Raw genomic sequence first — 16,522 nt, 5'->3', positions numbered from 1 at the left:
AGCCCACACCATCTAACACCAAGCTCAGCAATCAAAGGCTGGGGGAAAGAAGGCAAAGTTGCAGCGATGGCATTTTTTGTCTTGCCAAGTAACTGTTGTGCATGATGCAGCCCTGCTGTCCTGGGGATGGCTGAACATCTGCCTGCCCATGGGAGGTGGTGAAGGAATTCCCTAATTTGCTTGGCTTGTACGCATGGCTTTTGCTTTACTTGCTGAACTGTCTTTCTCTCAACTCATGAGTTCTCTTTTACCTTTCTCATTCTCTTCCTCCATCCCCTGTGGAAGGGAGTGAGTGAGCATGCTGTGTGTGGTGATGTATAATCACAGCAAATAATGATTAGAACAAGACCTGCTAGCTCATAGTGGTCAGTAAATAAAGTTTCCTCTGTGCTACTATGCTCTGAAACTTTAAAACTACACACATGAAATGTAAAGCAAGTAATGCGGAATTGGTATTTTCAACACCTCCCTCTCTTCTGAAATCTGCCAGTTACACATCAGTTCTGGTCTAGCACTTGTCCTTTGTTAGTAGTTTCACAAGCAAGGCACCCATCTAGGAAATTTTACTCTACCATTCTAAGCTCATACTTGGGACTTAGCAAGTCAGTGCACTCAGTTATGGCAGTACAGACAAAACAACCGCACTTGGCTGAATGTGTGTGCCCCTGAAAAAACTCATCCTTGCACACAGATCAGGAATACACTTAAAAGGTACCACAACGGAAAAACCGTAAGCAACCAGAAGCCTGAAATACAGGTTTGATATTTAACGTATGAGAACTACTGGAGGCTACAATAATTTTCTGCTTGCTTCAATGAAGAGTGACAGACCTCTCAAAATAAGAATCTGTTAGTTGCAGATAGCTGCAGGAGCAATGGAAAAGGACCCATGGAATTTTATTACTGTGTTTTCAATGTTTTTTTCCTGTATGTTCAAGTGTTTTCTATGAATACTGACACCTCTCTAAGAAAAGATGCAATGATATTCCTGAAACAAGTCTTGAAACCACCAGTGCTAAACTGTTTTTTATTTCCAACAATTAGCCGTTACAGTATCTGAAACAAAGTGTCCAAAATAAATAGCTGAAGATGAAGCATCGGAATACTACCGTCTTCGCTACTGCTGTGGCCCCCTTATTGTTTCTTGCTTTTCCGCTTTCACTCTTCAGATTCTCCAGGCCTACGGATATCATCAATCTTCAGAATCATTCTAACAACCTGAGTCGCCAGAGAAATCTGCTGTTTCTTACCAATCAAGGTTTCTATAACATGCTGCTGCTTCATATCTGCCAAAAAGAAGCAGAAGAATTCCGTGTAATTTTTTAAAAAGCATTTAAAAATTGTTACTCTTGACCACCATAGTTGGCAATTCGTACAAACTAGAGTTTTATGCCTGGGTTCCTACCAAAGACCTTGGAACATTTAAGATCCAAACTCTTTTCCCAACTAAGCCTTCCCCAACTGTAGCTTTTTGCCTTCCGCATTATTATTCTGCCTATTATATGGAGTACGGTTTCCATATACAAATATTAGAAGCCTCCTAAGGCCTGAGCAACCACTAAAGAAGTGGAAGTTCAAATGCTGTAAAGCAGAAACACCTGTTCCAAGAAGTGTTATAAATTTACATAAACACAATGTCTTACATCATGTTCTACAATTTACCACCTTCTCTTCTGAAAAAAAGCAACAGAGTGTGACAAGCATATGTCCAGATGAAAATAAGTTTTCGTACACTGGTTTCTTAGTCTTCGCATTACCTGTTACAGGTCTATATCCATACATACTGGTGTGAGTAATACTACCTGAAGACATTTCCAACCTTTCATTTACTTCTTCACAAAGTGTTTCTCAATTAACAACTGTTCTATAGGGCTGAAGTGTAAACTGGATCACTAAAATGGCAGTGTTTAAAACACGGGCTGCGTTTGCCTCATAGTAAGTAGCTTTTATTCCTGTACCACAAGGTCAGCCAACATTTTCAACTAATCTTGCCACCAAATACAGGTTTTCAAGCAATTATACATTTTCTACCTTGTAGACATGCATGTATCTCTCCACCTGCATTCCCATTTATGACAAGGGGCAAGAGTTCATAACTGAATCAATACACAGTTTAAAACAAAAACCCCAGAGGGCCCACACTCCCCCGAGGCAAAATAGTAAGCGTTTTGATATTCTGAAAAGAACACCCTGTTATACTCCTCCTCCACACTCCAGTTCTTACCGTTTGTTCCTTTCTGCAAACAATCAATGCCAAGGGCCGGATTATTTTCTTTCACTTGCCTAGCCCGCACTTCCGTCATAGTCTGTATTGGATTCATACCACTGTTCTCTGAAAGTGCCATGGGAATTACTTCCAAGGCATCTGCAAAAGCCCTCATAGCATACTGTTCCAAAGACGGGCACTAAGGGAAAAGAAATTTGAATTCATACAGCTATTAATTCCAATGTTAAAAGCAGACATTCACACTAGCTATAAAATATACACATGATATGCAATTTTCTTGGCAATGTAACAACTGAAATGAGTACCTTGGATAACTACTGGCAAATTAAAACAATTTTAAACTGCTCTTAACATAAAAGGAAAAAGGTACTGGTAATGATTTTTTACAGAGAGGGGAAGGAAAACTTCTAATATTATGGAAGGTCCGTAATATGCACTGTCTGGAAGCTCTCTGAAGGTTTTTTGGAATCCCTCAAGGCAGACTTAGTCCTTATTTTTCCTTCATAAACTAAGGGAAGTTGTAACATTTCTTACCTTATCTGCTGCTTCACTCACTGCCAAGGCACAAGAAATTTCAGCTGCTCCACCACCATACACAATACGATTATCGCGAACAAGATTCCGGATTACACACAACGCATCATGAAGAGATCGCTTTGCTTCTTCAATAATCTGGAAGTATAAAATACCATGTATTTTACAATATACACAGCTGAAGGCTGTCAAGCTGTTATTTCCCAATACAGAAATGGAAACTGCAAATAAATTATAGGATCTTTTCATGGCTCTAATGCAGCTCTACTGCTGCTATGTTATACTTTTCAAAACATAAACGGTTACACATCCAGTGGCACAGAAAGAATAAAACCCCCACATCTTTTCAACACTGTTTATTTAAATCTGTAATTTGAAATGACAAAACCCTACAGAAGGTTTTCCATCTTGTGCATTTCCAATACACAAAACACTTAAATTTTAAACCCAACATTATTTTCAGACTGCAGTTTGTGATGACTCCCAACTTCAACAGATGCAAGAGGATTTAACAAGTTATGCTAACCTTTAAAGTAGTAGTTTTTCTTAAAGAACTCTTCAGACTAGGGGTTATGTTTCTTTCTTCCTAAGATTTTTCAATCAAAGCAGGACTTGACCTATACTAAATATAACTCAACACTAACAGTACAACCAAGAACCAGGTTAAGTACAAAAGCATTTAAATGGTCTCATTCTGGGGAAGGGAGTGGTTTGGGTTTTTTTAATTTTTTTTTTAAACTGGATTAAATCAGAAGTAACATGCCTAGGTCTAGAATAAAACCAAATGTTTCAAAAAATGTTGTCTTTACTCATAGAAGTGAGCCTCCCATGAGAAAAAACAGATTAGAGCATCCACAGGTAAATTATTTCTGTATTTATGAACTACACGGTCCAATAGTGAGAAAACAAGAGTTTTCATTCAAAAACATAGGATGTGAATCTAACAAGTGACTTCCACACAGTCACAAATGCCTACAACCCTCCCCCCTTCCATTTCTCCACACTGCAAGGAAAAATTAAGACAAAAAAGAAATTAAGACAAAGAAAAGAAACCACATATTCTACAATTTATGTCTCAAATATTTGTAACAAACTAAGTATCTCACCATTTTATTTCCTCCTCTAATGAAAATGGTCACAGCTCTGGAGTTCTGACACTGCTCAATGACAAGCATTCTGTCCTTTGTTGTTCCAAAGGAGATCTCTCGAACAATACCCGCAAAACCCAGTTTCTCTGCTGTGAGTTCACAGAAGCGAGGAACGATGCGTCCTCCAGTTGCAATGGCGATTAACTGAAGTTAAACAACCATCAATTATTTTGAGAAGACTTTCCCACATGTTTTCCATAATGTCAAACTAGCAGAAGATCTGTCAAATGCCTACTCCAAAAGATTGTCTTCCCATCACTTCAAGTATTTCAGGCAATGCCTTGTTCCTGCTAACAGGGAGACTAAAGCAGAAACATTTCTAGCCACATAAAACTTTCAACAAGTAATATGCATACACTCCAATTATACACCATAATCCCATTCACTGTAGGTTCTTCCCACAGATCCCCAAAAAATTGTTTATTCTCCAATATATACCCATACATGATTATGCAGCTCTAAGCAGAAAGCCTGAACTTTTAAATGGTACAGTGTATTACTCAACAAATGTTTCAGAACTGGTACAAAGTCCAATTTTAGAAGATTTTACTTACTTCTATTTCAGGTCCACCAACCCAACGAACAGCAGGCAGCTCATTCTGGAGCAGCAAGTGATTTGCCTCATCATCAAAACCCCACTGGCAAATAGCAAGGTTTGCACCAGTGTCTTTTATCTGAAAGCAACACACAACATCAATCTTCTGATCAGAACTAACAAAGGAATAAAAAAAAAATATCTCTTCATGGTTTTAATTCTAATTTTCTCAAAACACAAGTCTGAAAAAGAACCACCTGGCATACATAGAGATCAAAGTAAATTTCAAACCAGGGTGGCATCTCTTTCTTACATGAACTTAACTTTTATTCATAGCCTTACAATTGCTTGTATGTTGCCTCCAATGAGGATTATTTGCTCATTTTCAGAAATAAGTCAATGCACTACAGTATTCCGTGCAATGGCTACGAAAGACATAGAAATAATCTTAAAGATTACCTGTTTCACCATCTCTTCAAACTTCTCCTTTTCGTATTTCTGCAGTGCCTTGTAATCTTCCACAGATGTGACATCAAGCTTATGCTTGGTTTTAGGCTTAGGTGGTTCAAATGGACAAGTAAGGATTGCAATTTTAGCATCTTTAAGCTCCTGCATAATTAAGTAAAAAAACCCCAAAGTTCAGTTTTAATCTTAGTAACACCTCATTCTTGTATCTGCAAAACATAGACATGTATCTAAAAACACAGGCATAGGAGGAAACTTGAAGATCATCTGACTTAATTCTAAGTGAAACTAACTCTACCCAAATAATTCCATCAAAAGTCTATATAACCCACTTAAAACAAATTCCACAGCTTCAAGCCACTGTTTAAGCCCTTAACAATCACTACCAGCGACGTCTTTTTATAGTTCAACGTTTAACTAAACAGAGAAACAACTTCAATTAAACCATTATTTGCCCTATCCACCATGACCATTGAGACTACTACACACTCATCTTCACAGAATTTATGTACTACACAACCGGTATTTTCCACCAGTGTTCCTTTTTATAGGATAAACAGTGTCACCTACTAGGAAAATATTTTCATACAGTAGAAAATTTAGATTTCCTCCATCTTCCTTGACATATGCTACACAAGACTTGGACATCTCATCTACACCAAACATAATAAAGGGGCAGCTTCTGGGGTGTTCCAATCAGGACAAGATGACAAATCATAAAGCTTACAAAGCGTTTCCTGATACTGAGTTGGTTTAAGCATCTTAAGCATTGTAACACAATATGGATGATTATTTCTGCTTCAACACAGAACTCTGCACCTGTCCTCAGTTAGTTGTACAGTAATCCCCCTCCCCATCATTTTTTCTCTATTTCCCCAAGACTGTTTTAAATTCTAACTTGGTCCCTTCCAACATGAAGAATTTAATGCTCCTCTCCCCTTTCTCTGTTGATATATGGGTGAAAAACCAGGCCAAACAACAACAGTATTCAAATACTTCAAGAAATGCTAGGACAGCATTTGAAGTAGGTTAGATAATGTTATTTAAGCCATTACAGATGAGACGTACACAGGGACATACTTACTTTAGGCATCTGTGGATGACTGAAATCTTTATCCACAATAACTCCTTTAACCAACTGTGTATCTTCCAGTCTACCTCCCACTTTGCCTTGTACTTTGATCAGCTCAAAATCAACATCTTTACGTTCCATATCTGCTACTGTCAGTACAGCATTTACAGCAATTTCTGCCATTTGTCTGTGACAACGGTTAACTCTAGGTTTAAAAACAAAACCAAACAATAATGATGATGCATTACATTTCCATAAATGTGGAAGAAAAGAAGTGATTCTATCAACTTGAATAGAAAAAAGTAATACTGTATCTAACCATTTCTGTATGCTACATTGAAAAAGGGGGTCCTGCTCGTTTGTTCAGACACAAAAGAGGGTAAACATGGCAGAAAACAACATGCAATACGGTTTGTCTAAGTCATCTTAGGATACAGATTTGAAACAAGTAAGGAGAATTAACTATGGAGAAACATTGAAGTCACAGAAACAACTGTTAAGATAGGGCTGCAAAGGAAACCCTTATTATATCTGAATTTATATACTATACATACAACCAATTAAAAAAAAAAAAGCACTTAATGGAACTATTGAACAAAGTTTTGTTTAGGAAAAAAACCCCAAACAAAACAAACCTTTGAAATATAACACAGAGTTATTTTTAAGAGGTTTGCATTACTCTTGGAATTTGCTGTGCTGCAGAAATCTGGAATTAACAGGTTAGAACAAAATTGATATTGCATCTGTTTAACCTCATGGAATTGACCCTTTAGAGAAAAAGGATTCACAATTTCTTATCCTGAGACATGAGTCTGTTGAGAAGTTAGCCAAAATCAAACAAAGAAGAGCCTTCAGCAGCCACTCCAAAATCACAAAAAATTTAACAATCCATCAAAACACCAGGATTTCTCCTTTCAACTAGAAGTTTTTAATGGAAACATAAATATTTTTCTGAAGTTTTTGTGACTTACACTTTAGAGCCTAGCGTTGTCTTTGCTGTCTGGATCAGAGGTTCAATGTTCTGTGGATCAACTGGAAAGCTGTCACTGATTTTGTCTAGATGCTCAATAGCAATGCGGGCTGCCTGCTCATAACCATCTGCTATCCTGATAGGGTGAATACCACGATCTAGTAATTGCTCAGCTTGTTCCAGTAACGCTCCAGCCAGAACTATAAAACAAAATATTAAGGTAATGTTTACTCTTCCATAAGCTGAGGCATCATTTTTAATACATTATCAAAAGATTAAAATATTTGCCTTCTATAATACTTTTAACTGTTCAAGGTTTCTTAAATGACAAAATAACCCTAAAGAGCCCCCTACTTGCTATGCTTAGAGAGAAAACCGCATTATGTTAGAACAAAAAGAAGCATGGGCACCAACCAAGGCAGGACAGGTAGAATATTATGGAAGAAAATGATCCAGAAAATTTTTCAAAGCACCAAGAGGCCTCTCAACATAAACTTACAATGTAACCATACATAGAAAAGACACAAAACCACCTTTCTGACTGAAAGACTTCTAATACAACAACAAGAATACTGAAGCAGTAAATACTCTAAAACCGTGTTACAAAAAAGCTACTGTTACTTCACATGTTTCTTATAATAGCTGAAGAAGCTTGATTTGAAAGATGGAAAATCCAAGTTAAATTTAAAATCTCTTCTTACCAACAACTCCAGTGGTTCCATCCCCAATCTCATCATCTTGAGATTTAGACAGCTCCACCATAAGTTTGGCTATCTGGTGATCCACATCCATCATATTCAGGATAGTAGCACCATCGTTTGTCACAGTCACCTCGCCATCTTTGTCCACCATCATTTTATCCAGGCCTAAAAAAACACATATTAAAAGCATGAAGGAAAATACAGAAAATCTCCAAAACCAATTACTGATAAAGAACAATAAAAATTATTTCATTATTACCATTGGGCCCAAGGGATGTTCTCAGAGTACTTGCTACAGCTTTTGCTGCCATTATGTGAGACTATAAAACAAAAGAGAAATAAGTTAAATCATTACTATGCATTCCAAAATCACAATAGCAAGCTAAGAGAAAACGCTAACAAAAATACTGGTATTTAACTAACAGACAATTATGGCTACAAAAAAAAAAATACCAATATACGTGTATTGGTTTTATGCCAGAAACGTTTTCCATGCCTTTCCTTGCACAGCTATCAGTTGCGCCGCTAAAGCACATGAAAGCGGAGCAGCTAAAATGACAGCCCCGAGGTTTAAAGCAGCGAAGCAACACAAGCAAGCAACGCTAAAAGAAGCCCGTATAATTTTGCTCCACTCTTCCACCGGTACTTCAAACATATACATTCACAAATGGCTGCCTACTCGCTCAGCCGCGGCCTTTCTTGGGAACAACGACGGAGCTTCCGACGGGGGAGGGGAGGTGCCTAAGGGAGGGGGCTGCAGGGAGCCTCCCTGCCCGAGGCTACCGAAGGCCACCGGGAGGGACGCGCCGCTCCTACGGGGGCAACGACGGCGAAGCCGCGGCACCAGGAGCGGGCTCCCGCCGCAGAGCCCCGCAGGCCCTCCGCCGCGGGCGGCGCGTTCCCAGCGCCGGGGGCCGTGCCCTGCCTCCCTCCATCCCCCCCACACACCCGCAGGCCTACACCGGGCTGCGGGCGCCCTGCGCCTGACGCGCGGCACGACACCGGCGCAGAAGCAGCTCAGCCCGGCGGGCTCCATCCTCCCGCCGCGGCCCAGCGCCGCCCGCTCCCTGCCCCTAACGGCGGCATGGCGCGGCACGGCGCGGCGCGGCCCGGCCCGCCCAGCAAGGGCCCGCCGGTAGATGGGCGGCCCTGGCGGCCGTCAGCTCACCTTGAGCGCCTCAAGTCCCATGAGGCGCGTCTTGCGCTCCTGGTCCTTGAGGATGAGGAAAGGGCGTCCATACTCGTCAAAGGCCAGCGTCCCCATGGCCGACATGGCTGCCGCTGCTCCCGCACACCGGGCAGGCACCAGCCGGATGCCGCCGCGCCGTGACGCCACACGCTCCCCCGCACGGCCCCCCGCGCCTGCGCAGTCGGCAGCAGCGCGACTTATTTCACGGGTGGCATTTATATGGCGCCTCCGGAGGACCTTTCTGGAAGCATCCGGCACGGTAGGAGTTGCGCGGCGGTCGCGGTTCCGTCGCCGGGCTGCGGGGACAGGGACCGTATTAGATGAGTAGAGTAGAGGCGCTAAGCGCGGCGGCAGCGGGCTGCGCCAGGTAACCTGAACGCGAAGGAGTAGGGACAGACACGGGCGGGAGGGTGCGCGCTGCTCCTCCACGAAGTACCTTTAGGAAGGTTTCGCTCCCCCCCGCCCCACAGCGGAGTGGTATTGCCCACTCCTATAAATACCGAAGGCACCACTTAGTTGGTTCTGAGGGACCCAGCGGCGGGTGGTGGCTGTGGGCCGGCTGGCTGACAGGCGGCGTTGCAGGCGGGGGCGCAGTGCTGTGGCGAAAAGAAGTTCTCCCTGCAGGGAAGAGCCGTAAGTGCTCGGGGCGGCGTCCCCGGGCGCGGCCGGCCCGTGGTGGGGAGGGCTCTGCCCGTACCGCCCTCGGGCGGTGTGGGGCGCGCCGCCGCCCGGCCCGGCCCGGCGGGGAGAGCCACGGGCCTAATGGAAAGTGATTTCCCGCCCTGAAAAATGAAGCTAGCGCTTCGGCTTCTCAAAAGCAGTAACGTCTCCCTAGGCTGTAGGAATCATCTAAAGGAATATAAGTTTGGTTTGGGTTTTTTCCTGATATCCTACGTCTGTGATATAATATACTACTTTGTTTTACACACACACACGTAATAAAGCTGTTAGAAAACTAATATTCCTTGATGTCTGCTGTAGGTGTGATGCCCGAGGTGCTAGAGAAGGAGAGCCACGCAGCGGGCCGGCGAGAGGACTGTGAGGGCAGCTCCAGGAGAAGGAGCTGGGGGCTGTTGGTCACTGCTGGTGTTGGTGGGACATTGGTGGCCCTCTATGCTGCGGTTACACCCTTTGTGACCCCGGCTCTGAGGAAAGTGTGCCTGCCCTTCGTTCCTGCAACTTCTACTCAGATCCAGAACGTGCTGAAAATGTTAGAAAACAGAAGTGGCTCCCTAGTTGACATTGGTAGCGGGGATGGCCGTATTGTAAGTGAAGGACATCGCCTTCCTCTCATATCACTTCTCAAAAAAGTGCCAAATGCTCTAGCTGTGGCTCTTGTTTTCACATATTTATGGACATCTTGTCTTTGGCATTTAGTGTTTTTGTTTGAGCCTTATGAAAAGGCTCAAAGCTGAGGTAGGGTTACTTTCAGTTTAGGTGAGTAATCGGTTTCGATTGCAGCCTTACCTGCAGCTTGACAAGGTGTACAAAATGATAACCTCATTCTCTTGGCTGGAGGGAATTGCACCACATTCACATGTAAAGATGCAGCCGAAATATTGCTATTGTGATTGCCAAAGAGATGTGATTCCACATAGTTTTATGGCTGCAGCACATGAGGCTGTGAGATTAAAGAGCACCGTGCTTTTGGAGCTGCAGCTCTATGCTTATTGCATAAAGGTGACAGAAGAACAAAAGAGTATGAGTGATGGATTATAGAAATAAAAATCCTGGTATTGTTAGAACTGTAATTCACACCTTTATGTGGTGCTGGCTGCCCCACTTCAAAATCAATGTGATGAAACTAGAATAATTACCAAGAGAAATGGTGAGAATCGCTGAAGTCAAAACAGTATTGTGCTTCCAGGACGTTGTCTGAACCCCAGTTTGTGAAATGTGGTAAGGGATTAGGGGAGAATGGTGTGGGTTTTTTGTAGTTGTGATGTTTTGTGTACTATTTCATAACCATCTGCTTCAGGTCAGTTTTAGCAGCAGGATGGAACACTAAGTAGATTTTTGGCAGAAACAAGTAAGTTCTTGAATGCTACTTGTGTCCATATTTCATGTGAATGAGTCAACAATTTGTCTACACTAAAAAAAAAATTATTTGGAAATCCAGATCTGTGAGGGTGGCTTGGAAGGAATTGTGGCCAAGTAGGAGACAAAAAAGCATGTAGATTCAAGACAGCTGCAGTTTCTGGTGTCCTCTCTGCTCAGTCTTCTGGCTGTTGACCCTCATCGGAGACATCTAATTTGATCAGTTACTGCATATTTACTTCTAATTTTATAAATGTGTATATATATGTGTCTAAATGGAGACTGAAGACTACTTGGAGAGACCGGTGTCTAGAATTTACTGCTTGGTGTTGCTTTAATGTATTTGCCCTGAAAAAAGTTGGACTTCTATTCAGATGCTTTTAAATATTTAGCACTTACTCAGGTGTAATTGATGGATAAATATGACCATATTTTTATTTCCAAACATGGTAAAAATGTCAGATTCTTTTAGTATATCTGCAAATGCTGTGTGCATGATGGAAGATGTGTTATTTTAGTAGTGTGAAATACACTGTCCAGGCAATGCTGTTTGAGAAGTTCTGTTAAGAAATGTGTACTACTTCCTGATTTCACCTTGCCTGTTCTCTAATTCATACTTCATCAGGCATTTCCTGGTTAAACTTGGCAGTAACCTTTTAAATTATGTCTTAAACCTTAATTGTAGAAACTGGTGCCTTCTATTTTCCTTATTTTTTTTTTAATTCATTTTCTAAAATATCAGTAGGTTTTGATCTTGTTTGAAGATACTTGCAATACAGGTTAATAATTCTAAATCTTAGGGTCTAATTTGGAGAAATGTCTTTGAAAATCTATTTGTTATGTGAACTAACTTTTGCCTCTTAAAATAACACATGAAACTTAGCATTGGATGAAAGCTATACTGTAAGATTTGTATGTGGGTGGGTTTTTTCCATCTTTTTCTAACATACATTTAAATATTTTACCTACGTGTTTTTTTAAAATGTAAATCAACAGAGTATTTTCATACACTTTCTATTGGTAGGGCATTTTGGCTATCATTCAGGGGTCTCACAAGTGCCTACCCATCGCTGATTTTTCAAATAAGTTAAGTGGTCTAATTTCGAACACTTCTGCCTGCGCATTTCACTGTTCTCTTCATGGTCAATTTTGGTACCCTTTAATTCCAAGGTATTGTCATGAATGTACTAAATTAAACTTTTATGTAAATCATAGGCTTACTGAAAGCTTGCAGCTTTGCCCTATAAATATTTTAAGTAGTTCATTTTGTTTGTCTGAATATATCTATTAATTTCAATGGGACTAGTCGTAATAGTAAAATGTAGTTTGAGTTTTTGTTCACTATGCTACTAATCTGTTGGGGGCTAAAACCAGAGTGATTTACCAAAGCGCATTCCTTTGATTTATATTTTAAATAAAACTATGTGCTCCTGTTTAGATGAATACACTTTCTCTGTTTCTATGTGAAGATTTATTTTCTTCCTTGTAGGTGATAGCAGCTGCAAAAAGGGGATTCAAAGCTGTTGGTTATGAACTAAATCCCTGGCTAGTCTGGTACTCCAGATACCGTGCCTGGAGAGATGGAGTACATCAGAACACCAGATTTTATATTTCAGATTTATGGAAGGTAGGTGGTGAAGTGTGTAAGAATGAATCTGGGATGTTTGAGATATTTCCATAATTGGAAAATACTTTCTTGAAAGAACCAGAATGCTGACTGGCTGCAAGGTGCTGTATTGGGCTTTGAGAAAAGTACTCAAGCCCATGGAAACTAAACTCACAACACAATACACTGCTCTGCTGTTTTTGTGCTTCGGTGTGGTGCTGTCCTTTTTCAGTACAGCATGCTTAAGTGTACTACGTCATGCCTGTGCCTGATGAATGATGTGGGGATGTGGGATGCTGTAATGTCAGGCTTCACTGGGACCCAATTCTGTGGAGTCAGTAACAAGAGACTTATTCACCTAACATGCAAGATCACAATCTAATCTGACATTTCAGTAGACATCTGTTCTTTACCCACTGTGCAATGTGTTACCTACTTTTGAGTGTTGCTTTAAGAAAACTTATGTGACTGACAATTTTTTCACAATTTTCAAACATTTGAGTCACAGTTGCTTCTTAAATGAGGCATGCTTTTTTGGGTCATATTTATGTGGGCCTCTCCCTGGCTATTCCTGTCAAAGTTGGGGGGGCTTTTTTTTTTTTTTTTTTTTGTTGATGATGGGTTGTGGTTTTGGTTTTGATTGTGTTTTTTTTTTCTTGGTTGGTTGTTATTTTTTTTTTAAGAACGGCATTTTGTAGTGGGTAAAGTGGAGACCGGGAGTTTTGGGGGAAAAGTGTGAATGTACTTTATTGAGACATTAACATAGGAAAACTTCATAGTACTGACTGGAAGAACCCAGGCATTGGAATGCAGGTTTCCATAGCTAGCTAACATTTAACACAAATGGAAGCAAACTTAAAACTGAAGTAATTTTAACATATACAGGAGTTGTAGAAAAAATTAGCCATGAGTGAAACTATGTATTTTCTAAATTAATGCTTTTTGTCCTACTAGAATTGGTGCCATATTCTTGGCCGGTCAGTAGAAGTTTTTTTTGCTGTTCAGCAATATAAAGTTGTCTTTATGTGGAAATTTGTATGATGAAAAGTTGATATGGGATCTTCTTTCTTATTTTTGATCTAAATCCCTGTTGAAAGGAGTGCAGCTAGAGGGATTAGGGGAAAAGGGTGGTGAGAACTTCTCCAAATATAAATGCCACTTTCATTAAGACCTGTTCTCAAATTTTGTTTTAGGTTTCGTTTTCCGGTTATACGAATGTTGTTGTTTTTGGGGTACCTGATATGGTAAGTTTACTATTTTTGCGTTGTTTCAGTATTTTAATACCAAGGCATTCAGTGTTTGTATGTTCATCTGCAAAGTGAACCAATGCGCAGAATGTCAAAGGTAGTTTTGATATTTCATTGTTGCTTATTAATGTCCATGATAAAACCTGGTGAAAGTTGTAACAATAGGTGGAGTGTAGCTCTGAAAATATACGGTTTTTTTGAGAAGTATTTTCTGTCCATTAGTTCAGAATCAAAATGAAAACTGCTGGGCTTGAGTTGCTTGGCGGGAGGGTGATAGATTGGTTCTTGAGAATGTCAGTTTTTCCCAGTGAGAAACCAGGAAGTTTGCAGGGAGAGGATGGAGTAGGAAATTGGCTACAGCTGATTTCAGGGAACCTTGTTAGAGGAGGGTATGCAGGGAGAGGATGGAGTAGGAAATTGGCTACAGCTGATTTCAGGGAACCTTGTTAGAGGAGGGTATTGAACTTTTCTTATGTTCTTCTCCAAAAACCGGATCGCTTCAAGTAGGCCAGTAGCTGGTATATGGAAATAATCTTTTGCCTGTGTTAGTGAGGGTTTAGGAAGGGAGACAAATGCTTCAAGTATAACCACTAGTGTACAAGTCCACAAATTCTTTGCCTTCTAGGAAGGCTTTGTAGCCCATCTTCATCATGACCCTGGGGAAAATGTTTTCTTCAAACTGGTGTAAAAATTGAGTTACATTGTGATTGCTTTAGTGATATATTTGATAAATGTAGTCAGACTTTACATTCACTTTGGCTTTCGGCTTGATCTAGTTTTCCTTTTCTCTTTTAATAGACAAGAGAAAAAAATCTTAAATATTTAAATAATTTTGGTATTTTGATTAATTATTAGAATCTTTATATATATATAGTTTGAATGCATATGGAGGAGTGAAACAGAAAGATCCTATAAATTCTATTCTGTTGCTTCTTTCTCTGCTAAGGAAGATACAGGATGAAATGAGTGAAGAGCTTTGTGATGCTATACCATAGTACATACACTGATAACTATTTCTGTAGTAGTAACAGGAAGATGCAACAAGAAGCCTGATAAAGCTTCCCTGTTCACTGTTTTTTCTATGTAACAGCATTGGAATTAAGTAACTAATTCAGATTCAAATTGTAATTTATGTTGCAATCTGTAGCGAAAATGCATTTTTTTTGTCCCCTACTTTGGTGGTTGGCATATTAGTGTGAACCATGATGTTACTTGTGCTACAGATGTTGCCAGTTTTGGATGATATGTGCTCTCTGCCTTCAGTTCCGGGAGGGGGCAGTATAAATACTTGAATTGCAGTCAGAAATTCTGCAATTGCACTGAGGGGAAAAGTGCAGGTGGAGAAAGATATCTCGGTGAACTAGAAATAAAAAATGCCCTGGGAGAATGTGAGTAAACCTAGCAGAAATATGGCTTAACTTTAAATGTAATGGTATAAAGTGGGATAAATTAGTAACAGTTATTTTAGAAAGAGTAGCTATAGGGTTCAGAATACCTGCAGTAAATTCAGTAAACACCATGCTAAATTCTTCTAATAAAAATTCTGTCATAAATGTAACAAATCCAAACATATGAACTACTGTGTTTCCTGAGCATTTGTTTGCTCATGATCCCCTTCGGATCTGTGAATGCTTATCATCCTGAATTACTAAATTGATTTTCTAGAAACTGTAGTGCATTTTCTCTCTCTTTTTTTTTTTTCTTAACTGAGGGCAATAGATCTCTTTAGCTTTTTTAATAATACTAGTCTGATTTGATGCTGTCACACAGTTCTTCTATTTCATATCCAAGATTAGCTTACAGAACATGGATTTATTGATCTTCAGGGAAGACTAAGACCTCTCTGTTCTTGCAGGCATCTGGGGGAAGGTTGTTTATCTATGAGTCATTGTAGAGAGACTTTTACTTGTTCAGGGTGGGATGACAGAATTCTTACCAGGTGTTTGTGTTCACAGCTTCTGTGTATTTTAACTAATTATGTACTGTACAAAAGGTTTACTAAATTGTATATTGATGTAGATATAAAACCCCCACAACTCTGGCTTGATATAAAATACAGGATGATTATAACACCTAATGTTACTGAGATTTGCCTGAAGAACTAGTTTGACTGTTTAGTTTAAGAACATAATTCTTTTTGGCTGAACCATTAATGACATTTTCTAATTGGAGCTAATACAGACAGGAAATGTAACTTTCATAATTATTACTTAAAAATTAGGCATGTCTATGTTTGGAATTTCTGTAACAACTTAGTCCTTCCTTTTGTGGTGTCTCAGCTCAGTTTGAGTTATCCAAGTAGGCTTATTTTTCTAGTTTATTTAAGGTGTGGTAGCAAAAATGTTTAAAAGCATTTCTGTATGGATGAAAACAAAGCATAGAATACCTAAAAATATGCAGAGGTAACTCTTTGACATATTAGATCTATGACTATAATTTTCCTAAAATACTCCATTATAAGCCTAAAAGTATCTATTATATGATGATACATCAGAGGCACACCCTGCATGTATGTGATAGTGGAAGTTATCTGCAGCCTTTGGAAACAGATTTTCTTCAGTCTTGTTTTCTAATAATGTTCTGTTGTGATTTTTGTCTTCTTTTTTTTTGTGTGAATTTTATATGTATTTGTGTCCATGACTTAAATTGAGCTGTATTTGTAAATAATTACTGTCCTTTTAACCTTTTAATATCTAAACATTATGCCATGATATCATAGTAACAGTTTTTTACATGTAATAGAAGTAACCTATAGAACTTGCTGTTATAATTACTCCCCGAGATAGATACA

At 39.8% G+C, this 16,522-nt stretch overlaps 2 protein-coding genes across 6 annotated transcripts in view; one reads left to right on the top strand and one right to left on the bottom strand.

The window, feature by feature from the left end:
- Window positions 1-1,000: 1,000 nt before the first annotated feature.
- On the bottom strand, window positions 1,001-8,989 carry CCT5 (chaperonin containing TCP1 subunit 5). The gene is made up of 11 exons (XM_055798733.1): window positions 8,821-8,989; window positions 7,912-7,972; window positions 7,653-7,817; window positions 6,953-7,151; window positions 5,994-6,186; window positions 4,904-5,053; window positions 4,464-4,583; window positions 3,868-4,053; window positions 2,762-2,899; window positions 2,225-2,405; window positions 1,001-1,286 (listed from the first exon to the last, which is right to left on the bottom strand). Exons 1-11 carry the CDS (start codon window positions 8,923-8,925, stop codon window positions 1,159-1,161), a joined length of 1,626 nt encoding a protein of 541 aa, XP_055654708.1. The 5' UTR covers window positions 8,926-8,989; the 3' UTR covers window positions 1,001-1,158.
- A 49-nt stretch (window positions 8,990-9,038) lies between these two features.
- The window catches only part of ATPSCKMT (ATP synthase c subunit lysine N-methyltransferase), a 100,836-nt gene continuing 93,352 nt past the window's right edge, over window positions 9,039-16,522 (top strand). For 3 of the 5 annotated variants that reach the window (XM_055798735.1, XM_055798736.1, XM_005239747.4), the window contains exons 1-4: window positions 9,039-9,100; window positions 9,823-10,106; window positions 12,368-12,505; window positions 13,678-13,728. In XM_055798735.1, coding sequence (XP_055654710.1) covers window positions 9,061-9,100; window positions 9,823-10,106; window positions 12,368-12,505; window positions 13,678-13,728 — 513 coding nt within the window. In that variant the 5' untranslated portion in view covers window positions 9,039-9,060. Of the gene's footprint in view, window positions 9,209-9,281; window positions 9,475-9,822; window positions 10,107-12,367; window positions 12,506-13,677; window positions 13,729-16,522 lie in introns of those variants that run through there. The other 2 variants (XM_013301010.3, XM_055798734.1) reach the window with 2 other exon arrangements.

This window comes from Falco peregrinus, chromosome 3 (genome assembly GCF_023634155.1).
Source record: "Falco peregrinus isolate bFalPer1 chromosome 3, bFalPer1.pri, whole genome shotgun sequence".
NCBI lineage: Eukaryota > Metazoa > Chordata > Aves > Falconiformes > Falconidae > Falco > Falco peregrinus.
Note: the sequence above shows the minus strand (reverse complement) of the source record. Positions and strands in the feature narration are given on the sequence as shown.

Coding starts and splice junctions, on each gene's coding strand:
- CCT5 (XM_055798733.1), bottom strand. CDS start 8,925: ATGTCGGCCATGGGGACGCTGGCCTTTGACGAGTATGGACGCCCTTTC. Junction 7,152..7,652: donor TGGAACCACTGGAGTTGTTG/GTAAGAAGAGAT, acceptor TTTGTTTTATAG/TTCTGGCTGGAGCGTTACTG. Junction 5,054..5,993: donor GTCATCCACAGATGCCTAAA/GTAAGTATGTCC, acceptor TTAATTATGCAG/GAGCTTAAAGATGCTAAAAT.